This window comes from Patiria miniata, unplaced genomic scaffold, assembly GCF_015706575.1.
Source record: "Patiria miniata isolate m_02_andy unplaced genomic scaffold, ASM1570657v1 HiC_scaffold_3, whole genome shotgun sequence".
In the NCBI taxonomy this organism is placed as follows: domain Eukaryota; kingdom Metazoa; phylum Echinodermata; class Asteroidea; order Valvatida; family Asterinidae; genus Patiria; species Patiria miniata.
In genome coordinates this window covers 9,201,484-9,228,460 of record NW_024037069.1, presented here as the reverse complement: position 1 = coordinate 9,228,460, position 26,977 = coordinate 9,201,484, and the positions used below count along the sequence as shown (strand labels likewise).

The window sequence follows — 26,977 nt, the reverse complement described above, 5'->3', positions numbered from 1 at the left end:
ACGTGCAACATAAGCGCGAACGAGGTGCCTCCTGAAAAATGGATTCTAATTTTATTCGCTGGATTAACTGTAATACATTGTACAAGCAAAAATTACGGAAATTCAGAGTTAGGCATTAGTGGTTCACTATCAATGAAGCTAATTTGTATATTTCCTAAGAAGTTAATTTGGAAAACTTTTCAGACAATTTCACTATCAACGAAGTTTCTAAGGAGTTAATTTGGAAAAGTTTTAAGACAAATTTTCAATTTTTTTTGGTTTACCAAGCCCGAAATTGGGAACTGCCAAAACCTACAGTGCAACTCCGTTAGATTTTGTCCGATACCCATCAGAAAGCTTATTCAATGTCCTTTCAAAATGAGTCAAGTGACTGGTTTGGTGCGGGAGAGTCACATCTGTCAAAAGCATTTCTGAAAATGACTGAAATGAAGCAAGACAAGTCACATGCTCATATGCTGATGTTCTCTTTTCATGAGAGAAATAGGCCTACACTCAACAAGCACAAGAACATCTTGTCTTAACATATATGATTAGTAGGCCTACATGTACGTTGAACAAAAAAATTGACCAGAGTTGGATTAGAACCCGCTACCCCTCATCCACTCTAGTCACTTTCTTTCATTCAACCTAATACTGATTTAAAGTGAACCTAGACAGTTTCCCATTGTGGGTTGCAGTATCGATAAAACAGACGACAAACTGCTCTTTTATTGTCAAGAAAAACTTGCAACAAAAGCAGGCATGTATTTTTCTATCAACCACTGAGATGTGCATGCATGCTGAACAATGCTACACCGGGGAAAAAACCTCTAGGTTAGAAGTGAATCCAATGCAATGCGAAAGTGGAAGGAAAATTATTCCTTGTTCGGCACGAAATCCTATTACGCCAGTCTCGACATTGAGAGGCTATAAACATCGGTTAGAATTCACCAGAGAAATGCAGAGCTCAGCAAAATCTAAGTCCCGTAATACTGGGAGGGTAAACGGGCGTTCTGTGGGTGTTTTACATGTAAACGATTCAAGAATTCTACGAGAGGACGGCGCTGCATTGAAGACGGATCAAATCCCAGGGGCCTTTTGGAAAAAAAGAAAAATCAAAATTGACTGCACTAATATTCTGGGAATAATAGGGGTGGCGTGCAATGTTCCTGTAATTTGGTTGTTTTTTGTCAATGGCCAGGGATCAATCTTATTGCTTTTTGCTGCAACCAACGAAGCACGTTGCTCCAACTGAGGCTGTCATGTCAAAGACATTTTGAAACAAAAGGTTTATTGACCGATGTTTACCAATCCACAATGACTGTCGATTTGTTGAAAATTAACATCCCAATAAATTTTTAAAAAAATAAACCTCATTTCTGATAACATTATTTATAACAAAATACAGAAATACAGTGTACACAAATTCAGAAATGCTGGTCTGAAATTTCATAAACTAGAACAAAACAGTCCTTCTTCTTTTGAGAGGGGTAGAGGGAGTGGGGGTTGGGGAACATTTCAGGGCACAATTTCAATGTACCGGTGTCACATGAAAATCCGACTCCTATGAAAATCGGACCCCTATTTCCCTATTATTGGTTGATCCCTCGCACGTGACAGGTCACTCTCCCGAAAAGATTCTAAAAATAGCATAGTATCGTACTCATGCGTGCGCAGTACTACCAATGAGTCCACATTTCATGGAGTCGGACATTCACGCTACACTGGTACATGTAGTATAATAAATGTTACTTCATCCATGTGTTCAAATGTATGTCTTGCCCATGCATTGTGTACATACATACATGTAACGGTACATATGTACATACCGGTACCGGTACTATGCTGATTTAGGTTTAAAATTTTTCTCCTGCAATTTCATGGGGTTAATTTCTCTTCCACTAGTTTCAGTTTTAAAATTAACAGCATTTAGCTTTTAACCACATTTGGAAAGTTTATGAAATCCACACACATAAAAAGCAAAAGCCTACATGTACGGTATATCAATTTTTTTCTCAGTTTTGTTTATGGAATTCCCTACTTAAGCTGTAATGATTGGGATATATATCCCCATCATTACAGCTTAAGTAGGGAAAGCCATAAACAAAACCACCACAAATTTGATATCTGAAATATTGAGAAACAAAGAAGTGGACCGACCAAAAAAAACACACCACACAAACAGACTGACAAAACAGACCAACATATCAAAGACAGCACAAATAGTGAAAACATCCCTGAGACATAAAAAAAAATTAAGTCTTTTTCTACGAAATCCAGACAAGCATTTCGAAAAGTACCGGTACCATGTCCCAGCGAAGCACACCTAAGTGGACAACCAGAGTATTATTGCAACATGGCCAGTCTCAACAAACGCTCATCCCCTCATTACAAGGTGGATTGCAACGGATTGCCTTACACATCAGGGCACAAAGCCCTCAGAAGACGACGGTTGGCTTTAATACAATCAACCCAGGGATGATAAAAAAAAAAAACCTTAAGGGTAAAAGTCCTAATGCCAACACAAGGCTGTACATTAATCAGTCTGCTTGAGACTGAGCTATTGATGAACTGAGCTGCGCTGAGGTCGCCGGTGACAGTGCGACTTGGGATGGACGTCGATAGTGCGTTACGTTACAAAATGCCTGTCACGACGGTCACCTTGATGAGAACACTCCGAACAAACGCGACTCTTTTAAAACCCTGTCACATTTCGTTTGGAATGCGTTACACATTGAACAAAAAAGAGGGTGGGGGGGGGGGGGGGGGGGGGAGAACGAATTGAAAAAAACCTCCATTTATCATGGCGAAGAAAGGAAAACGGATCCTCTCTTAAGTGATGCATCAAGGATTTAGTGTAGAGGGACATGGGGAAGTCGGAGGGAAGAATAAATAGATTCAGCCAAAACTGTCATTTGTACCAGGATTAAAGCGGCATTAGGGCAAACCAATGGTATCAAATTGCGTATTTTATTTGAGGGAAGTTTTAGGGAAAGGGATGTACATGTAAGACAGACTTTGAAGACATTTTGAGGAGTTTCAATGTAAAGGTCATTGATCAAACCTTAAAATAGCTGGTCATACATGCAGCGTGTCTCAAACAAAAATGTAGCAGTCAAAACAACATTTTTTCTGAGGAAACTAAATCGAGTCATCCATCAGATGATAGAGTGTTTCTTTACCCTTGACGGCATAAATTTGTTCTGTGTGATTTGGACCTTCTGTTTAAAACTTATGGCAAAGCTTGTAAGGACGGTCAAAATCTGTTTGGGCCGCTTTTCAGATGATCTGGTATCTAATGAAAGGCATTCACGCACCTTCTTGGTATGTGAATGCCTTTCATTAGATATCAGATAATCTGAAAAGTGGTTCAACTTGAAATTCAAGTGACTTTATAGCTGTATAGGTCTCTGGAATGGGGTGTCCAAATGAGATGTGATAAAAGACCATTGTGTAGAGTACTTACTATACATGCAACTTCAGACTCTATACCATGTAGATAGGTTTTGCAAAAAGAGAGTGCTAGTATTTTTAATATTTGTTTGACTGCTACATTTTTATTGACACGCTGTACATGTTAAAAAAAAAGTTGATTTTCGTTTTACAAATATTTTGTACAAAAATGTGCGGAACGTCAAGAGTGATACACGTGTATTATGATAACCCTGGTGATGGGCCGCGTATTGAGTTTTCACTGTCAGACAAAAAAACTGTCATGTTTGTTCATTAATTTTCATCAAAATGAGAAGGTGTCAGATGCGATGTGCATCGGCAAAAATAATTAAGGCCACGGAACCCTTCCGGCCATGTCATGGAAAGATACACAGGCACTGTCTTGGGTTTCTCCTTGCAGAAGCAAATGAAATGAGATACCCTCCCAGCCTGCTGGCTTTTCATGAATTTTGTTTTCAGTTTTTGGCTGTGCTGAAAAATGTATTTTTTTGGAGCCAAAGCAGTGGGAAATCCTCCATTCAGACTAAATCTTAGCGACCTCTCTGACATTTCAGACAATCCCCAAACGATTTTGGCCGCACATAATCTCCCTTGAGTGTTACAGTACTTTAACCTTTCCAACATGGGGAGAAAAAGGGAGGAAAAAAGGCAGGAAAAAAATATCTAAACCTCTCAGCGGTGCGGCAAGAAAAGCATCACAAGATGTCTGGTTGACTGCCCGGAACAGGCAGCTGCAAAAGCAAGCTCGTATCATCCTGCTTTTTTTTTTTTTTACAAGTGTCGAGTCGACGAACGGTAGTTGCTGATTTAAAATTCAGGGATGGAATATAATTGCAAAGGGGAGGAGAGTGGATGGGGAAGACGATGGCGAGTTTAGCGCAGGGGAAAAAAGCCAGCACACCTTACATCGCAGCGCTGTCATCTTCTTCCAACGCTACAAACTCACCTCGGCCTGGCGCCGCTCCTCTTGCACCTGCCGCTGAAAGTGCAGCTCGTCATGGGCTTGGATCAGCTGCTGCTGCAGGGCCAGTTTCTTCTTGAGGGTGGTGTGCTTGTCGCTGCGCTGCTTGGCCTTGAAGCTCTGCCACTTCTGGTACTGCTCCTCCCTCCGCTGTTTTTTTTGGGCAAGACAGAAAAATAAGAAACAAAAACAGGATTACTAAGAGGCTTTTGGAGCAAATACTACCGGTACCTGAATGAACCTTTGGGTAGGGTTCTTTAGATGCATTTTTTGCACTTCTCCAATGCATATTTGACTACTTTGGGGAAATTTGTTTGACAACCTTTAAATTAAACAAAATGACCGAGTCAGCCACAGAAGCTCATGGGAGTTAGTGTGTGGGTGATGATGCAGTAGCTGGAATCAAAAAGCAATTCCCAAGGTTTAAACTTTCATCAGCCATTTCATATCAAGTCCTTTTTTCTTGCAAAACTGTGCTCCTTTTATTGTTTTCTTCATAGAAACAAATACCACACCAGGACTCTTGGAAGATGCACACTACTGTGTACTTGTACATGGGCTGATAAGGCTTTGGCTCAAGGGAACAGGTTTTGTTGTAAAAGGGAGATATAACAGGCATGTTCTACTTTTTTTCAGCATTTTTTCCCACTCTTTTGCGGCCCAAATGGATGGGGGGAGGGGTGACTAGATCCCCCCGCACCCCCTAAAACACCCCTGACCCCCATCAGCTGTAGACCCGCCCCAGGTATAATATGCTGGTACCGGTATAATACAAAGAGGCATGCATACAAAAGCAGTAAAACTTGAAGCAATTAACAAATAAAATATGAATGGAAATGAACACCTAAAAAAAATGGCTAGATTACCCGACCAATTCAGTGAAGATGACCCCCTGCTCTGACAGTAACGTAAATATTAAATGAGGACGGTCTTTCATGGTTCATTGTCACAGGAATGATGTAGCTACCGGTACAGACAAACATGTATATTTTAAAATCAGAGCCACGGAAGCGTACATAACCAAAATCCTTGAAAAAAAGCAACAGCATCGCATTCGCAGCTTAAAACACTGTACTAAGTTCAGACATACATTTGTATGTACCGGTACAATGTACCGGTACATGTACACAGGCTGAGCCTGAATCAAAGTCAAAACATTAACTGTATTGCATTTTTGAAACAGTTGGTAAAATGTACACTGTATACTTATGTACCAATCACTCTGTACAGTAATCTAAAAAAAAAATGAAACATTTGTTTAAATGTGAAAATGTATGTACTGGTATCAATTATTTGCTACAATGTACATGTGTACATGGTGTTTTGTAATCATGTTTGACATCTGTGCAAGCCTTTTTTCAAATACATGTAAAACGGGTTATTTTGTAAAAGTATGGTACTCTACAACACACTTTGTACAATTTATGCACACACGTGTGTGAATATATATAGCAGAAATGTATGAAGCTCATGTGAACTGTATGACATTTACATCATGAATTGTACATTGTACCGTAACCTACAGCAGATTTCCAGCTCATCGAACATTCTCTCCCAGACAAAATATCAAACAGCCATGCAGCCCTCTGCATCTGGTCAAGGTCAAGAAAAACAAGAGCACGAGAGAGAGAGAAAGAGCATTCAAGATGAGATGTGACGGCGTTCCCTTCCCAAGAGTCACCACAAACGTCTTCATCATCCTCATCACCCCACGCTGGTATTCCCCAGCCGTGCACCAGCCAATTACGCTAATACGATCCCACATCTTAAAGGGCTCACCTGGTGTTCAAAAACCAACAATCCAGATGGTCCACACAGCATGAAGGGAGGCTGGTAACCACTTAACGTCCACTTTGCTGGGTGCTTCCGACACAATCAGCAAATAAGTACCGTATAGTCCCCATGCGACACCACTTTCCATTTGGACTCCCCGTTGGATTGGACACAATTCCCACCGGTGCCCTAGTTGCTCCACGCTCCATTTATACAAGGAAATAGTCTGGCTTACAGAGCTGTCCGTGTGTGTATTTGTGAGTACACAACTACCAGCTCCGACTGCAAATATCAAATTAATTTGACTTGGTAATGGCCGAGAGATGGTACCGTGTGCACAGGATATGGGATGATCACGGCACCGTTATGAATGGCAAAGATGATTATTCATGAGATTAGAATGAGGCGCACCAGTGGTTACAATGGGGGGGGGGGGGTTAAAGCAGGTGTCACATGCTGGGGGTAGGGATGGAAGCAGTAACGGCATCTCGATATCATCATCATCATCATCATCGCGATGGGTAGTAAAACAGCGAGCAGGTCGGGGCATTAATGCGCCTAATTGCCAGGCGATCAATACTCATGAAGTGGGAAACCCACCAGCAGCCACTCGCTCATTCCTAATAACGACGGCGGCCACCGCGCGGGGCTAAAAAAAGAAGAAGAAAAAATTGCATTGGGGCTCGGTTACCATGGTAACCTATATGCCCCAGGTACACTATCTAATCTGTCCCTTGGTATTTACGCTCTTTGGCATCGCCCGCCTATTTCTGTTGTGCTGGGAAGAACTATGATAAGGTGTGCGGGAAGATCTACATGAAATGATGGCGTTTACCATGTTGTGTATTTCTTTTCTTGTCAATAGTCAGAAATGATACCATGGTACATCATCTTAAGAAATAGTAGATGTACCAGTTTGCATTATTCCTCCTCTAGGCAGGCTATTTGACTGAACATATTTAGAGAGTAAGGAATTATTGTTATTTCTGACTATTATTATTACTTACGAATATACCGGTAAATATATAGGTACATGTAAAAAAGAAAATTGGGTGTGAAGTACTGGTACATGTACCGGTAGAGTAGTACAATCAATGTACTGTAAATTTATTTCAATGTACTAAAGATTTTTCTGGCATTTTCATTTGTCAAAACATTATTGGAGAATTTTCAATGTTCGGTAAGTATTTCACTACCTTGGCCGCAGTGGGTATTTGGTGGGGGTGGGAACTTGATTTACATGTATTAGAAAAAAAAAATAAATAAATTCAACACTCAGCCTTCCCCAACATGAAACGTAGGCTGCAAAATGTGGGTGTGACTGTACATAACAGGTATGTACATGTACGTGTTCAGGTACAGTTCAGTCTTTGTGTTTATGATTAGTGACATGGGAACTTTGTGAGACTCTGCCAAAAAAACCCAACAATTCAACAGATTTGGCAAAGAACACTGCAGAAAGATTTTTAGATGGACTTGAAAAAAAGGAAGAAGTCCCCCTCCCCCTTAAGAGCCCATCAATTAACATTTGCCAGAATTTTGGATGTTTTGCTGTCGTAAACAGTTTTTCTTTGGTGTTTTGTTGTTGTTTCAGTATATGACAGTAAGCCTATGAACAAAGTTTTCTCACAAATGTTTTCAATGAGCAAATTTTGGGTTCACATTTTGAATAGAGAAGCCCTTACATGTATAAAATAAAGTGAACAGTGTCTTCCTGAAATGACATTACAGCAACAGTGCCCTGTCGGGAAGATGACAAAAGCATTGTCATGACGAAAGCATTGTCAGGAAAATGCTTAGAAAAGTGCACTTTTCAATAAAATTAACCAAATGGGATGTCAAATAGTTTCCATACATTTAAGGGGAGTAGAAAGTTGCACAACATATGTGATGCGATCAAGCTAAATGAGTACATTTGTCGGGAACTTTCGTTTCTATTCCGGCCAAAATAGGGCCAGTTCATCACATCACTACATCACATCTCTTGGTGTTCTTCAATAATTCAATAATATTTGAACTAAAGATGGTACCAGCATGAGGTTTTCAAAGCAGTAATGCTGAGACTGAGCTCTTTGCAAATCTGTAAAAAAAAAAAAAAAATTGACCAGGGTTGGCAAACGACTCATTCAGCTTGATGGCACCACATATGTTCCCAAGTAAGATTCATGTCATACGGGCCCTTTAAACAATGAATGCAAACTATAATATATTTCCCCTAGAGGTACAGTGTATGTTCGGTTAATTTGGCCGTTTGACAGCATACTGAGCATGACTACGGTTAATCCAACCATCACTCATTCCCGCGCACAGAAAGTCTCCAGTTTCACGTTCGGAAACTTGTACATGTCAAACTCCCTGTTCCCAACCCCCCATTCCCCCCAAGAGAATAAACACGGTAATGATTTAACATGCCGTGTACAAGTGTTTTGCAAGGGATTCCCAACCGCTAGGACCTATCAAAACAGAAGGGGGAGTTTTCATTAACAACAGTCTGTTGGCCGTAGCGAAGAGGAGGAAAAAAGAGAAGGGGGGGGGGGGGGGGGAGATTGCGAGGAGAAGGCGAGCCATGCATGCAGCCATGCAAGCCAACCTCCATGCATCCCTTGATGTGTAAGCGGATCTGATGTGATTGATTCCTAATATCTACAGCCCAGAGGATCAATTTTCAACGGCCAGTCACTATTAACAAGATATCTTCTCCATCAGGGGGCGCAGGGGGAGGGGGGAGGGAGGAGGTTATGCACTGTGGAGGGACTGGGCTGGGAGGGTACTTAGAATCCCCTTATTTGTGACCCCTGTCAATCGTTTAGGGACATGCATGCGAACCGGATGCTGGCAAAATTTATGTTTATCTGTGCATGGAAAGACCAACTTACAAAAACATCTTAAGAAATTTGGGCCTTTACCTGCTAGCAACACTTAAGTGAACAAAAATACGGTATTACATAACTTTAACAAAAATATGTTTTCCCAAAAATCGAATTAGTTTCAATTTCTGAAGAATCGCCTTTTTGTCAGTTAATTGAAAGCAGTGCCACCAGTATTTAAATTTATATCTCTGACGACGCAAAAACAAATACATAAACAATTTAACAAATATTCCATCACACAGTCTTTCCTTTCATGTTTCCACAAAGGCACAAGATTTAACCTGCATACATGTACATGTACATGTATTGTACATGTACGCTTAATTTTGCAAAACAAAAATTGAAACATCAATAAAAGACTATAGGTCTAAGATACCATAGATATTGCCTTACGGTGCAGTACGTCAATTAATGAATAATACATAATTTGTACATACCCGTACCCCCATAACAGAAGGTGGATTTGATGTATCAGTAATTTCATGTGGGAGAATTACACTGCTACATGTACATGTTGTTTAAGATCTAGACTGCACAGCCTGCAAATGATTCCTCGCACTTGATGTAAAGTTCATGGCTTCAACTACAAGTAATAAACAGAAAGATGTGCAATTTGAACACACTTCCTGCAGCACATGATCACCATCAGCAAATAGGGCGCGTCCAAATGACTTAGTTGGCTGCGGCTTGGAGAATGTACACACGTGTCTATGGGAAGCCGCTGTAGCCATTTCTCATAGACGTGAGTTACCGGTACTGCTAGCCATAGTCAAGTCGTTCGGCCAAACAGTACTGACGGCCAAAGGTATACGTGTACAAATCTTAACATTGCCTACATTCAGATACAGTGTAGCTGGAAAGCTCCAATGTCGTCCATTCCCATCAACTGTATGCAAACTGAAAATCATGCATTCATTCAACAGACGACTGCAACAGTCAATATGGATCCAATGAGTATGCTATTAGTGTAATGGACCGTCACTAATTGATAAAAAAATTCACTAAATGGGGGAAGTTGATATTTGGTTTCGATAAATTGCACTGGACAACTGTTATTTTCATATGTGCTTTCCTTCCTTTTTTTTTTTTTTACATTTAACAATGCATTCCCTGTGCTATGTTTGAGTTTCACCTTGAAAAGTAGATTTGTCTTGTAAGTTTTTTTTGCCAGCAATATAATGTAATTCACTTTTGAATGAAACATCTATCAAAAAACATCTATCAAAATTTGGATTATTTGCCGCCAGACAATAATTCGGCTTTCGCAGGGCGGGTTACTTGCGCACAAAATTAATGCCCTTTTTCAGAGGATTGCAGATGGCCAAAGTCGGAATAAAGTAGTGTTTTTGTTAAAACAAGACATCAAATTGGAAATTTGTAAGGAAAAAAAAAAAAATCTTTTTTGAAAAACACCGGGTATGTAATTTTAAATAAAATCGGGTGTAACATAAAAATATAGGAACCTAAAACGCCACCACACTCCGGCTAGACCACGACAGTATTATATTTTCTAATTCCATTTACTTTCCACTAAATTCCGATTATTTAAATGGTCTGGCTCCCCAGAATGTGTCAATGTCATGCATAAATCATAGGGGCCCGAGTCTCGGGGGACCAGACGCAGCAAGATTTGATGGTAAATTAGCTTGACACTTCAAAGTTAAACGCATGGCATCAGCTTGCCGCTAGTAAATATGAAAATGTGTAGGATTCACAGGCTCGGTGCGCCTGGTAGCTTGCAACATTCTTAATGCACAAATGAACATTCATGTGCAGCATAATTTACAAGAGAAGTGGACATGTGCACATGAAGTGGCTTGGAATGGTGTACATGTACACGTACATGCAAAATGTGCACCAAATTTGTCTCGCTTGAGTTTATAATTGAAAAATGAAGCCTCCATTATGTTTGTGCTCTTCAAGTTCGAATTGCCATTTATCATGCACACAACATTATAGTTGTACCGTAACTATGGTACCGGTAGGTTAACAAATATACTTTTCATTTTTTCCCTTGGCTGATCATTACTGTTTCTTATTATTAATAACCATGTACAAATAACTTGCTTTGTGCTGCATCATACATACATTTGTACGTATATTTCAAACATGGCTTTCGAAACATAAATTAATGACAACTACCGGTACAATAACTGCAGCACCATCTCTGTATATCATACACACATACCGCATACATGTACAGGTACTGGTACGTGTACATACATTTGTATCAGACAGTGGGTGGATCTTAAAGATCAATGCATGACTTGGTTTTAAAATGGCTTTCTTCTCATTTATCACTGAGCCGCCACGCTCATATCAAAGGCTGATAGCCCTCCACAATGAGCATTTTCAACCATTTGCCATGAATCCTCCATTAGTGGGTCTCGTTTTACATCAACGCATGCACTTAATACGCCGCTGCGTTGACTTAACATTCAGGTCAACGTCCAAGGCATTCAGAAAGTATGGTGCCATCCTCTTTTTTTTTTTTATCTTGTCAATTGCCACTTTATCACAATTATATCAACTGCAAACACTGATACTGAAACACATCATTTTGAGAGGCTTGAAGGCATACATCATTTGCTTTCTCTATGCATTTTGCTCGTTTTCCAATAGTAAAACCACTTAGAATCCAGAGAAGAATGTTCAAAACCTAACATGTTGCAGTTTCAGCTCAGTGGATATTACACTTTTCGAGAAAACAGTGAATAATCACGCACAACTTTTTAATCACAAAACACGATTTCGTCCACAGCATGCCCTCTTTATTTCCAAAAACTGATTGTTGGAAATCACCTGCATTTCTTGATTTCTTCCAAATGACAGCAAGCCAGATGGAGTATTTTTACAGGGTGTTTAGTACCAGTGAGATCTTTAATTAATCCAAGTATTAAATTTAAGCTTTTTGATAATAATTTGGTAGGTTACTTTGGGGATAAATGCATATAATACTACGTATGCTTTCTTGAAGACAGCTACAGTTGTATGCAAGTGTTCTGGAAACCGAGGTAGACCTTAAATTATCATTTTGCTATTTTGTAAGTCTTACCAATGCAAAACTTACTAAGTTAATACGGCAGGATTTCATTTTTTTTCTTCAGAAAATCAAAACATCTTTAGTTTCAAAATTTGGACAGTCTTCACTTGATCATATTTGAGTTTCATACAACGTACCGTACCTCAGTTGTCTTGTGTGTACAATGTAAACCGGTCAATGGTTAGGGTGCATAAGAAGTCACTAAAATTCACATCCTTCTGATAGCTACGCAGGGACAGCCTGCCCCCGCACTTATCGCCGCAGGATATTTAGACAGCTCTGGACAGTGCAAAAATGCCCCGGAATGAAAGTGTTATTTTTCCTAAATTCCTCCCCCGGGGATCGAGCTTTGTCGCAGATTTATTCCCTTTGCTGAGCAGATTACGAAAGGGGATATCGACGAAGGTGGCTGAAATGTTGGTCAAAACTAGCAGGTTTTCAGAACAAACACAATTTTGAGGGCTATATAGTGGGATATTTCTGTTCTAAAAACAAGGTACCCTCATACGGGTGCATTTTTGTTCTTTCTTCTTTTTTTTGGTCCCTGACTTTTCAAAACAGATTGTTATCCCAAACTCTGCATGAATAAGTGATAACAACAGCATGTGCCAGCACCTTTCCTTTCTTGCGTGATAAATTTGGAAGTAATCTGCAGTTTGTTGTCGTACTACAAGTACATGTACATGCCTACATGAATATTTAAGGTACATGTATTATCTTCAGGTCAGCAAGACGTGACACGTTGACAAAGTGTGCTCAGATTCTTAACATGGAAGTGGGAATAAAACTGATTTTTTTCATGATGTACATGTATATTACAAGTCCACAATGTGTAGCTGCCTAACTACCAGTAAACAAACAGAACAAAAATGTCTGGATAATACAATTTAACACACGCAGGACATACGCATGCCAAACACACACTTGACAACGTTATCTTGTTCGCCCTCGATGAACCAGGGTACACAAAAATTGCGTTCCTTTCGCACCTTCCCTATAGCAGGTATTGTGCGGTTCTAGCCTACTTATGGGCGACTCAAACGTGGGCAGCACTCGAGCGCGATCGGTATCTGAAAAAGGGGAGTGTTAATGCATACAAAATTGGAGTGGGTGCAGGAACCAATCGGTTTTACAACAACCAGAGCAATAAACTCAAACGAGGTAGTGCTTGACCATCTACGTAAACAAAAAAAGTGGTCCAATATGCAAAGCATTCGTTGTTCAGCAGTTATCTGACTGGTGCAGATCTATGCGTGTACGTGTAGTATATGCACACAACTAGAAGTCATGAAGGACAGAAATGAATATTTGTAATGTGATGTGATAAAACTCTTGATTAACCCTCCTGCTATCCGAACAGTCACAGACAGTCAAAAAATCAATCCTCTTCCCATGCCATGCCTTTTACACAGGCTAGTCACCAACAGTCAGATCTCGTTTCAAGTAAGCACTGTGACTAGTCACATTCAGTCAACAGACAAAAGCAGATGAGTGGTAGGCACAGCTGTACAGTCAAAGCACAGCTGTATCAAGTGACATAAACAGTCACAGCCAGTCAATCCTGCATAAGTATGTATCGGTAGGCTGGGAGCTCTTACATTGTAACTGTTATAAACAGTCACATGATTTACATGTAACTTGGCACAGAGTGTATGTTTGCATAAGAGGGTGTATATTTTCAGAAATGACCATTTCTTCTGATGCTTCTGCATTATAGCCACATAAAACAATATAACATTTAAAGGTGGTGATTCTTGAAATACGGCACTTCCACTGACAGAAAAAAAGAGAAAAATTCCCAATGACAAAACCAGAAAAGTGCTGCAAATCGACCTGATTGGTTTCAGCCAAATTGAGCTACGACAATCGATGTTGTGTTTTAGTCTCAAACCTTCGCAATATTGACTCTTCACAATACCACATCTTTTCATCTCATGGACAAAAAATATCTTAGTAATGAATACTAAATTCCATGAAATGCCCATGAAATCAAATTGGCAGATTTGAGTGTTTCACTGTGTTGGGTCTGAATCCAAATTGTTCTTCAAACCACTTTGACACTCTCTCTGCAAACTCTTTACTTTATGAAGTCCTGCAAAAGATTTCTTTGCACCAAGGACAAAATACTAAACAACAACACTCTACCCTTTTCATTTGGAATTTGTTTGTTATCACCAACCACGCCTCCGTGAAAAATCCTGTAAGTAATGTGTCAGGCCACTTCAAGAATGCTTCCCCTTCACGGATGCACCTCAGGGAACACTTCTCCTTAGTGACAAAGTGACAAGGCCACTTCCTGGAGACTGACCTCTGCTCAAACCAAAAGATGTTGCAGTCCTTGATGAAAACACAAAACACAATGAGCTCCTGGTAACAAGCCAGCATTGAGGATCAGAACAAAGCGGATGAATCAATTCAACAGAGTTGAGTTCAGCCAGTCTCAAAAGAAGCGAAACCATGAGCCATGCTTTTGCAATTTTTGTTACGAACAACGGGAAATCCCCTCATAAACGTTCCCCATAATTTAAGGAATAAAGAATAAAACCATCAAATAAACCTGATTGTGAAACTGACTAGGTTTAAAAGTCAAGCGACTGTAAGTTTGATGGCTCATCATGCACAAAAAATGAAGCAGGCTATTAAGAAAGCTAACCTGTGAAAATTTCAGCTCAGTAGAAATGTACATGTACATCTTGAAAAAAACGTTTTCATTGAAAGCCCTCCCTTCAAAAATGTAAACCCTCTTGTGTTATAATCCCAAGTTTGTCGTTTGGGAAAATGATTTTCATTCACTGATATGAAACTGATTGTTAACTAAAATTTGGTCAATTTGGGGCAGGATTTGAAACAAACAGGTGTTTTTTTTCTCACGATGGTTTGGCACTAACCATCATGCGGAAATGGCGTTCATTTCTTGTTTCTTGAAAATAACAGCATACCAGGCGTAAGGATTTCACCGGATGTTTGATCCTATTATTTACTCACAATCAAGTCGGATATTTTTAAATATTTTGGCAGTTTCATTTTTGAATGTTTGCAAAATGGTGTCCATTCCCTTTAATGCTGTATTGTATTAGACAGGCATGCAACTGGGGGTTTAGGAAAAACGAGGATATCCCAAATCACACAAGACTTTGTATGTGTTTTTCAATCTGTAATGGCACTCATGAGAAGTAAAAAACGAAGAAACCAGCGGATCTGAGGAAAGGTTGCATGCCTGATTAGATTGACGCCTGGGATCAAACACAGCGACAACTTGGTGGGTTTCGGACTTGCGGTGGTCTGCATGTTGCAGATTTTTGAAAGTCTGGTTTCATAACAGTATCTTTTTCTGGTTTCTGAACGTGACATTCGAAGAGAAGTTCTTTTTCAGCACAAACAGATCAACAAACAAAGCACATTTCTCATACTTAACAAAATTCATCAAGTCATACCGGTACATGTGCTTACCAGTTAACGATGAAACAAGTACGAAGAATGTACATTGCTCAGATTATATCAGACTGGTAAGCAATAATTTTACTTTTTGCCATCCGCTTTTACTGCCAGCATTTTATACAAGGATATACACCAAATTCTCGCATTATTCATGTGCGCATAAAAAATATATTTTTTTTTTACATTTTTACATTTTTATATCCTCCATGCTATTCCCCACGGAATGGCTAATAAAGGTTGGGCCAGCTGTCATGATGACGGCGTGGCTTCGGAATATATCACCAATCTGCCGAATACCGAAAAACACCCGGGGAAATGGCGGCAAACGCGGACTTAAAGCTTGACCCATAATGCAGTTATCCAAACGCCACTTAGCAAACAAAATCAGATTATGCTTCCCCCCCCCCCTTCCTGGTGTCAAAACTGACTGCAAAGCCGTAACTGTTTGCATTGTGTGCAGACTGGGATAGAATGATGACAGGATGGAACACGGAAGGGCGGGGGACAAAAAAGGACAGATGACTGTGTAAATACGTGTGGTAAACTGCAATATTCTTTTTCATGGGAAAGGAAAGGAACTGAATGAAACCGTTTCCATCACATGAGACAATATGGGCGCGAGGCTCCGGTTTCTGGTATGCGCGCGCGTCGCCATAGCCGTGCGCGTCAGCAAAATGAACAAGTTTTTTTTCAATGAAAGATGATGTCTCAAAACCGCCAAACTCACTGGTTTGACTGGAATCCTGCTGCTGCACAATTTTAACATGTTTTTAGACGGGGTTACGATCGAGTATAAGCTTTATGTGGCCTCTCTGGACCCCCAAATATTTGCACTAAATTTAGTCGGGCACCATTTGCAGTCATCAGCAGACATTTGAAGGAAAAAAAAACGTAAAAAAAAACCAAAAAAAAACCACTTTTGGGGCAAGCTCCATACCAGAAAACGGAGACTTTTTTTTTTAGCCTTATGAAAAGAAGTTTAAAATGGAATTGCTTCAAATTCTCTCCTGTTTTTTTGGTAGAAAAAAACCCAACATTTCAGGGAAAAGTCAGAGCAAACCACTATATTTCTCCATGAAGGAAGGATCTGTTTATGGGATTGGCCAATGTAGCATAGCACTATTAAATGTACATAAGGAAAATTGTTCATCCTCAACCCCAATGTCTTCAATCAGTCAGAATCTAGCTAAAAACAACCGATAGGGTGTTCTTTTTAAACGGCACTGCACTGGTAGATTATCAATGACAAATTTTATTTAACAGCCTACCGGTAAACTCTGCAGACTGTTCTCAGCATTATAGCATCAAACCAGGACAGATGACATCAATAACGAAACGATAATCAAATGCGGTATACCGGCAACACGCTGACAAGCCCGAGTGTTTTAAGATGGATTATAATATACTGCCTACACTGAGTAATCGGATTATCAGGGACGGGGAAAGAAAAGCCGGTTTACAGTTAATCTTCAGGTAAAGCATCAATTCCGATTTCCATTTGATTACCTATAGTTTCCTCAAAACACGGAGAAGTAAGACAAACTAAAATGTATACACAATGTATGTGCTACACAAAAATGAGGAAACTGACAATCCATAACTGTCATTAACGTAAAGTTTCTCATTAACGTCAGGCGAAATCTCACGCATGTATGCTAAGTTTCAAACTCCTTTGAGAAAAAACTTTGCCTAGAACCTGTCACAACCAACAAAGAAAGTAAAACATTTTGGCAGGAGACTTTTTTGCTACTACAGTACATGATCCAGTAGGAAGATATTTTCCAGGCTTAACACAATTAAGATGGCCTGCTTAAAACCATTTTGAAAAATGCAAAAATCCATGAAGTTAGAAGACCTGGCATTTCTGAAGAAGATCCTTGCAGAATCTCAGCAGAATTCGGCGGGACTCGAACCATCAACCTCCTGCTTACTAGTGCACTTGACCATTAGTACTTACGTCACCTCTGAACTTGCCGGACACAAGGCAACCATCTGGTTCAAGCCTGAGGTAGCAATTGGTTCTGCGTCCGGAAGATGTCTATAACTTATAAGATCATTGGAGTTTTTCCTCTACACTGACAATTTTATACTTGAAGCAACGTGTACTCGGTGCTCTCTGACAGATTGAGAGAATACATGTAAATTCACTAGCTGCACAAGGTTGATCTTGACTCCTACGTACAGTTAGGCATACTGTCATTTTTTTTTACACATCACGTACCTTTAAAGAATTTATTGTAGCATTCCCAGACGTAATTAGGAATAAGAAAATGTTCTCCCTTCTTTTGGACTGCACTTAAATTTATGAGCAGAGTACTTTTTTTGCAGGAAAAAAAAAGAAGAAACCACATCTTGAATGTAACCCCAAGTTCGTTTTAGGCAGCTTGTCTACTACGAGATGCCTGCTCTGAGGAGGGTCGTGCCCCTTGGCTTTCATCCAACAAGACATGGGTGCCATAATGACACACAGCGAGTTCCTCGACTTGCAATGGCCTCTTCCGGCGGCGACTACCCCAAGCGAGGTCTCGTGAATGCCTCGAGCAAGCAGAGGGATGATGTGTCCAAGAACGGACAGAAAGAGAAAGACACATACATCCATGCCTGACAGTGGTTATGAACAGCTGCTTCTTTGAAAAAAAAAAATAAAAGGAATAAAGACACTGGTTATGAAAGCCTAGGTCTCTTCATGTAAATCAATATTAACCTTAACAGTCCTGAATCCTCCAATTTCAATACGATTTTGCATACCCCCTAGGGAGTTAGGGTTAATAATAGAAAATTCAAACGAACATGAAAAATACAAAATTTCAAGAGGTGGTGACTGACCATGCAAGTCATGAACAGAGAAGTCCCTGAAATGACATGTACATAGTAGGCCTACATGGGAACTGAATTTTCAGAAAATGTGAAGAGTTTTTTTTCTCAAATGATGCAAATTGAACACTAAACAAATTGACAGATTCTGTTTCAAACTGTCAAAAGCTCAACATTCAATGACAAGCCAATGCCAACAGTGATCGCCATTCGCACTGTGTTACCCACAGTGCAAGCATACATGGGAATGCATTAAATCAAGTCTTTATGATCTACTACGCCGTACGTGTACGTGTATGGTTTTACGAAGTACCGACCCGTGCGTGTACCTACATGAACACGCACACGCAGGGCATTAAATTGATCTGGCGGTAGTGATTATACATCTCCATTTTTACTATTCATTATTCAAGCGAAGGGAGAGAAACTGAAGGGTTCTCAGAAAGTTGTACCCTGGGGTCAGTTCAAGCCAAGAATACTTTGGCGAAAAAAAAAAGACAGTGAGGAGATTCTACTCTCTGGTTTTATTGCAAGAGAGATCTACAGGGTGAGTAAAAAAAAAACGAAACCCAAATGTCGGGACTATTGTTTTAGTGTAGCTCTGCATGTAGTACTTTCAAAATCTAGGATATAGAAGCCCAATTCATAAGCTTTCTTTTGGTACAAGAATCATGCAAATCACTCAAGTACTTTTCAAGTTATGGATTTTCAAACACAACCACCGTTTTAAAGTTCTGTCCACAGATCACACAAAAGGTGTTCAGCAAAAGGTTTTCAGCAAAACAAAAAACAGTTCACACACATCCCTATGTATGATTTGTTTTCGTTTTGCTGAAAGAACACTTACCGTTTTGTGATCCGTGGACAGAACTTTAAAACGGTGGTTGTGTTTAAAAGTCCGTTACTTGAAAAGTACATGAATGATTTGAATGATTCTTGTACTAATGGAAAGCTTATGAATTGAGCTTTCATATCCTAGATTTTGAAAGTGCTACATTTAGAACTTCACTAAAACAATAGTCCCGACATTTGGGTTTCGTTTTTTTACTCACCCTGTATAGAAACTCCATTGATTTCCCTTTTTTTTAGGCGGGGGGTATGCAAGCATGTCAATGTATTTTTAAACTAAAAAGCTGATTGGTATTGGTATTAGTACAACCACGGTTAACATTATCCTAATAATATTTGTTTTTAAAAACTATGACTTCCTGATTTTTGTTGTTGTTGTAGAATTCTTGAGCAGTTGTAAAGATACCAATTGACACTCATTTTAAGGTATTCATTAACCCTCCTATGCAAACATACATTCTGTGCCAAGTACGGTTGTCCTTTCAGTCAAATCAATCAATCAAGTGACTGCTTACAAGTTAACAGTTAAGAATTCCCAGCCTAAAAACTGTAAAGCAGGATTGACTGGCTGTGACTATTGATGCAGTTCTTCAATACAGCTTTGCTTTGACTGTGGGTAATTGATAAGCCAGCTGTGCCCGCAGCTTGCCTGTTTGTAATTGTTCATGGTTTGTTGACTGAGTTTGACTAGTCATAGTGCTTGCTTGACATATGATCTGACTGCTGGTAGTAATTACTAGCCTGTGTTAAAAGTCATAGAAGGGGAAGTTGATGAAAATTTTAACTGTCTGTGAATGTTTAAATAGCAAGAGGGTTAAATCACAAAATCGAAGTCTACAAAATTATCCTAGGCATGATGAACACCCCTGCCACATTTTTAGCCGGCGGACGAAACCTGAAAATGTAGTTCAACAAAAGGCTAGTTCACCCACGGATGTAGCTCACTTACTGAAAATAACCATTCTGCCTTCCTGCTATTTGAACCACTTTCAGACCACATCGTTTAGCCACAGGACAAAAATCCCCATCAGAACAACCAACATTTGACACAATGACAGAATTTTTTTTGTAAAGACTGACATGTTCCAACATTCCCACAAGAAAACTTACATGCATGTACATCATTTCAGAGAAATCAAGTTCTCAAAAAATCAATTACCTCCGACAAAAATGTTGGTTCAGAGCCAGACCTGTTAAAACAAATTGCCACACCTGCAAACTCCTAGCACAGTTATATTCCAATGAGCATTAACAGTAATGGATCCCTATTATTAAGTGCCATCAGACCACTGTTTGTTTAATCTCAAAACCCTATAGCTCCAGCTCTCTAACTGTCCACTTATTAAACAGTCACAGTTCAGTTATATGCAGATGATGACCACAGAGCCTAGCCACAAATCCACTCATGCACATCCTGTGCATGTACACACACAGCTGAACTTGTTTACTTTACCCATGCACTGACATCATGTACAATGTCCCCCTGGAATGGGGAACCAGAATAGTGAACCATGAAGGACGGACATATCATGAAAGTCAGCCAATTTTGCTGCACATTAACACATCTATAGGCCTATGTGCTTGAAAATCAGGAAAAATATACAGAAAAATTATCTTGAAATACCAAACACACACATCAGATGTACACAAATCATTTTCTTTTTCACAAACCTTGTTTTCTTTTTTATTTACATCTAGAGTGTGATTTATATTTTGACTGACTCATATTAAATTAAATTTGTAACACAAAATTAATCACTTACAGTGTTCATGGTGGAAACAGAGAACACATACGTTTTCTGTATTGCAGGGCCACAACCATATCAACCGCATTAAAACCACTGGAGTATAGCCTGTTTATTCAGCGTTTATTTTCACTTTATTTTACACAAATGCCGTACAGGGGTATACAGCATTGTGTGAATTCTTGCCAGAGAATGAAAGAGAGAATAAAGAAACACACCAGTGGTTTTCACAAGAAAGGAGAAAAAAAAAAAAAACCTCACCTGGTGGACAGCTCCTCACCGTGCTGCATCCTCCTATCTCCACTCACGAGCAACTATCTCCTTGTGTACACAGCAAGTGTGTACATGTATCATGTCCTGTGACGTTGATGATACTATGATACTACCCAGAAACCGACGCCGCGTATATACACACACGACTCCTCTGACCTCAGCATCAGATGCATCCTCAATGAAAAAAAAAAACCGGCCCCAACTCCTGTAATAACCACCTCCTGTGCACATGGCTGCTTTTTCTAATAACCGCCACACATGTTCGTCATTGGGCTGTGGGCAAACAATAGGCCAAGTCGCTCGGAAAATTCGAGTTGAAAGGAGAAAGAGAAAAAAAACGAAAAAAAAAAAAACGTGGTACAGCACGTTCCACTCTCAGGATGGTGAGGTATCCCTGGATCCACTCACATACTAGGAGAGGTGACTACTGAGGATTTTTTTTTTTCCCGTGGTTAACTCTGTCTTTATAATTTCCTCCGATGTCATCCTGATAGGTTTGTAGTCTCTTGTGGTGCGATTGAGCCTCTTCGCTGTATTCTTATGCAAATTGGTTAAGCTCCGGAGGAATGCTTTGGGTCTATAAATACACAGGGTATGTTAACTGCCTCCTCGGCACAATCATCATGTACACTCCAAGGTGGTAGGTCCTTGCTTTAAGTAACGGTCTTTCCGGGTATAAGCTACGGGCGGCCGAACAATGTGCTCCCCTATACATAATGGCACGTGCGATGCATGTGTGTGGTTAAAGGATGGTAAAAGCTGGAATAGTTGTTCCGACCAGCTGACGTTGAACGAGCTTCTATCACACACTACATTTTGCAAGAATGATCACATGAGGATGCAAAACGATAACAAGAAATTGATGGTCTCCATGGGAAACATTACCAACCTCATACATGTCACTGCTGTAAGCTATTGATTTGAGAGCAGAAAGGCTTCGGTGCGGATTACGCGGACAACAAATTAAAAATACCACCGGGATGAATGGCACTTAAATGGAAGTCAATAAAAACAGGACGAGAACCCACTTAACACAATGTACGGGTGCCATTGTTAATCCCTTGGACTTTATTCAGTTTCGGTTTCAGTTTATTGGGGCTAAATATGTACACGTGTAAATGCAGTTAGTGTATCGTCATATTCTCGCCTTTTATGATATAACACTGTGTACTTGTGAGTATGCTGTATGGCATTGTAAGGCCTTCATAAAAAGAGCTACATGTACAGTGTAACGCTCAGAGTTTTATTGCAAATCAATCTGCATTCAAAGGATGAAATTATGCAAACAAAACTCGGTTCAGACAAAAACAGCCTAGCAAGTAGCATACTGATCTAGCTCAAACATGCACTTACATGTACATACATTATGTACATGTAGAATGTACTTTACATAGCACAAAATGTATACATACCGGTATATTGAGTGGCTCAGAGTGGAATGGGAGGAATATTATCGCAAGGTAAAATCTATTTTACGAGGCGAAGCCGAGTGAAATGGAAAAGTCCAGATTTTACCGAGCGATAATATTCCTCCCATTTCACAATTTTAAGCAACTCAATATTTGTTTTTCAACTGACATACAGGTATGGAGCCTTGTCACTTGATTTCAATACAAAATTGGTAGGAAATGTATTTCTCTCTTCAAAACCACCCCTTCACGAAATGTTTGAACCCAACTCCGTAGCTCCTGCACTTGCGAACAATACGCGCTATGCGCAGCGCGCCCCACCAGCATGCATTTGCACACAAATACCGCGTCGTGGAACAAGAACGATCCTAACTGTTGAACAGTTAATCCCATTCACCATGGGCAATTGGGACTTTTTGAGCCTTGGCCTGAATGGGAGCAATAATGAGTGTCTAGTGATGTGAGTTCCAACAATCAAATGACAAGAATCACATAACAGTTATATAATACATTATATTTTATCAGACAAAAAACATGCAGTAAATTATTGGTACACATAAAAATAAAAATTCAATTTGCTGCATGTAACCATGTTTGATTTCACCATTTAAAAAGTACAGCTTGCCAAGAAAGTCTGTAACCAAAAAAGAAAAATCTGTACTTTTTTTGGAATTACTTTTGGTTGACCTGCCCCGAATAGAAAATCCAAAATTTGCACCTCTTAAACTACGTAAAATTTGTTGGCCTCCCATTGTCAACCGGCTTAGTTCTAGAACAACACCTGTAAACTGAAACTGCCTGCTCAGGCCCAGTGCTGGTCTCCATTGTACTGTACCTTGTTACCCTATGCATCTACGACACCGCGCCACAATAGGGAAACCAATCCATACTTTCAAATTCATTTCCTTGTTACAGTGCTGCCCTCCATTGTTAATAAACGTTTGCGCAAAATTTTCAAAGGGTTGTTTTTGTTTCTGAGCCGCGGCAACAGCTGGTAGGGATGGTTAAAAACCGGGGCACAACGCCCAATAGAAAACCTGCGGTAGTGACATCTGCGCTCAAAAACATCTCTCCCGCTTTGTAATATTATCGGTGAGATTGATCCCTGGTACTCAGTGTCCTTGGATGTTGGGTGTCGGAAAAAAAAATACTGGAGGTGGAAAAGACCACGTCATAAAAATGAAGGCACCAAAATAACCTCACTCCAATAATCAGCAGCCAATAATAACCATTTTCCCCTAGTTTTAATTAGAGTCAGTAACGATTATTGGGTTTTTTGTTCTTCAGAAAATATGAGATGCCAAGAAAGGTCAGTATTTGGGGGGGGGGGGATGCCAAAAGCACCGACAACACAGTTATTATCATCTCCAAGACAATACTGCCCTGTCTTGTTAATTTTAAGCAGACCCATATTTTTAATTACCTACTTCCATTTTTAATAGTATACATGTAATTAGTTTGATGAAATGAATAAAACTCATGAATGCATTGGAGAAGGAATGCTCATCTCAGCTTGTGAAAATGGAGTTGACGAGAGAGATCATTAATGAATCAAACAGGATCTAGAAGCGGACAAAGATTGCAAATGGACATTTTCACACTTCATTCTCTTAAATAACTGAATCAATAAAAATAACCTTATAAAAAATGTATGAATGTACACCGATGTACGAATGCCTTCACATATCAGAGGATATCGAAAAACCCTAGCGACAAAATGATGAGCCCTGTACAGGCAATACAACAGACATGTCGCAACTCAATCTGAATTATAAGCGTACAAGGCCGTTTGCAGGCACCTGGCGGAAATGGGGGACAAAAGACAAAATGACACGTTTGAAACAAGTTGTAAATCTGAACCGAGAGAATTAACAACTCGTGTCTGCTCCCTGGAAATTTACATGACAATGGGGTTTCATTGTTGCAGGATTATTCGCAAAACCTGTTACCGCAGCCCAACATTTCATCTGCTGAACCTGGGAAAAACCTACATGGATGCCACGGATAGCTTCCTTGAAATATTGAGAATTTAAAATTCATGCAGCACATGTATGTTTTTCAATATCCTAATTTTCTAACTCTTGTTTGAACTGATATTTTTTGGTTTTTTTACACACATGTGTGGAAGTCATTTAAACAATCTCAGAAAAATGAACATTCATCAGTGTTTTGAGGTCCTTAATGAAGTCAAATGAAATCTAACACTCACGTTTGTGCAGTACTGCACTTTTTTTTCTAGCACTACATGTCAATTTTGTTTCCCTGGGAAGAATGTAAAATTCACATAAAACATTCCTGTCATTACATAAAATACATTGTACATGCTACAGAAAGCACCCATCCTAGCTCCTCCAACACCCCCACCCCCTGAAAAATGAAATAATTGCACAAAGATAATATCAGCCAACACAGCAAAATATAACAGTTATCCACCCCAAACAAAATTGATAACAGAAAATGGTGCAGTGTTGGGTAGTGGCTGAGTGGCCAGTCCCCTGTGGCACCTTCTACTACAGTCAGATCTCCTTGCACATCCCACACTACTTAATTCTCTCATCGCACCACCTCCGGGGGCCTACCCTTGGTCAGCCATCTTTAGTTATCCCTGGTCTTTTCTTCCTCGTTTCAGTCCCGATCTTTTTTTTCTTCTATCCAGCGTTCGGGGCCCCACATCTTTCTAGATATATTGATATTCCCACTTGATGAGACAACTTTAAACATTCCTTTTGATACAGCCAACCCCTACTGGGTTACCCGATTGCCCAGCGTCATCATTTCCTGACACGACATCGGCATCTTATTTTTTTCCCTCTCCCCCCCCCCCCCCCTTTATTATGAATTCCTTGTGTTCAACCTCATACTTGTCTTTCTTTTTTTTGCTCCCCTCGGCTGCATCTCCTCATCAGTGGATGCCAGGATGTAGCCGACGGCTTTACTTGGATCAACCAAATTAAATGACATCGCTGTAATAGTTTGGACCACTGAGAGATGGAGAGAGTGTGTGTGTGCGAGTGCAGGGGCCAGTTTACGGTGGAAACACTTCTTTCTCTTCAATCAGAGTGCTCACTTGACTTATTTTAATTAGATATTCCACCCTGAAACTGTCAGGATTATTAAATAACAGGACAATCCACATATGTATGAAAGCCCACATTTTTTTGGTGGGGAGGGGGGTAGGCTTTGTAAAACTTTCATTTTTTGATGAATCCATTTGGCAAAAATAATTTGTAATTATTTTTAATAATTTTTGAAAAAAATATATATATACTCAGAATTTTCATCTACACGTACATGTACTGGTCAGTAACCACTTTTTAAAATTGATTTGTACAAAATATAACCATCTGAAGAAATTTAAAATGTCCTGAATAAATGTCCAAATAAGTTGTATTTTTCTTAAATAAATTTTAAATTAAGAGGAAAAAAAAACCAATTTAATTTTACACATGTGCACAATATAATTTTACATGTACATTTGTATGCAAGCTTTGTCATATTAACGGCGGAAAAAGAGTCTATAAACGGTCTTTGAATTTTCTTTCCTTTAAATTTATTGTGAAAATCCACTCTACTGTATTTCAGAGTTTGGAATGGGTTATTATTTTCAATTTCCCCAAAGTATTATTATTTTCCTCATGCAGACTGATTAATGAGGGTTTCAAGCTTTGAAGAATGAGGCAGGCATGTTGATCCAAAATCAGCGGCTGTCAGGGTCCCCTAGCGAGTAGTGACAGAGATACGAGACCAATAAATATCAATGTTGTCTGAACTATGATGGCTCAAAGATTTGAATGAAGACTTTTTTTTAATGTCTGACTTTTGACGGTATCGTACCTCTAAACACAGAAAATTATGCTACAAGACAAAAACGCTAAACTCACTCTGAATAAGATAGACAAGGTTGGTACTATTTTACTTTTTTGTGTCCTTATACACCTTAGTGTCCTCCATCATTTGCCTTGGTGTCCTCCATCACTTGCCTTTGTGCCCTTCCCCATTCCTTGGTGCTCCTTGGTACGAAAATTTGAGGCGGTGCGGCAATAGAGGGCGCTGTTATAGCTATCGCAAGTGATGAAAAAACAAATTGACGCACATGATCAATATCAACGCGCGCACTGACCACAGACCGTTCTACTTTTTTTTGCCTTAACTTAGATTCACACTTTTTGCTTAAGGTAAATGAAATTTTATTTTAAAAAACCCCGAAATTTGCTGCATTATCTACTCTACATTATCTACGGAATCCAATAATGTTATTCATAGATGGATGAAGGATTTACCGGGTATTTTATAGATCAACATGTATTTTGGAAGAAAAAGAATGTGATTGTGTCTGATTTTGTTACACAATTTTAAACTTAAGATCAACT

General features: G+C 39.6%; 1 protein-coding gene across 1 annotated transcript in view; it reads right to left on the bottom strand.

Moving 5' to 3' along the window:
- LOC119736436 overlaps positions 1-26,977 on the bottom strand; it is a 54,583-nt gene that overhangs the window by 17,467 nt on the left and 10,139 nt on the right. The window contains exon 3 of the mRNA XM_038210455.1: positions 4,379-4,543. Coding sequence (XP_038066383.1) covers positions 4,379-4,543 — 165 coding nt within the window. The remainder of the gene's footprint in view (positions 1-4,378; positions 4,544-26,977) is intronic.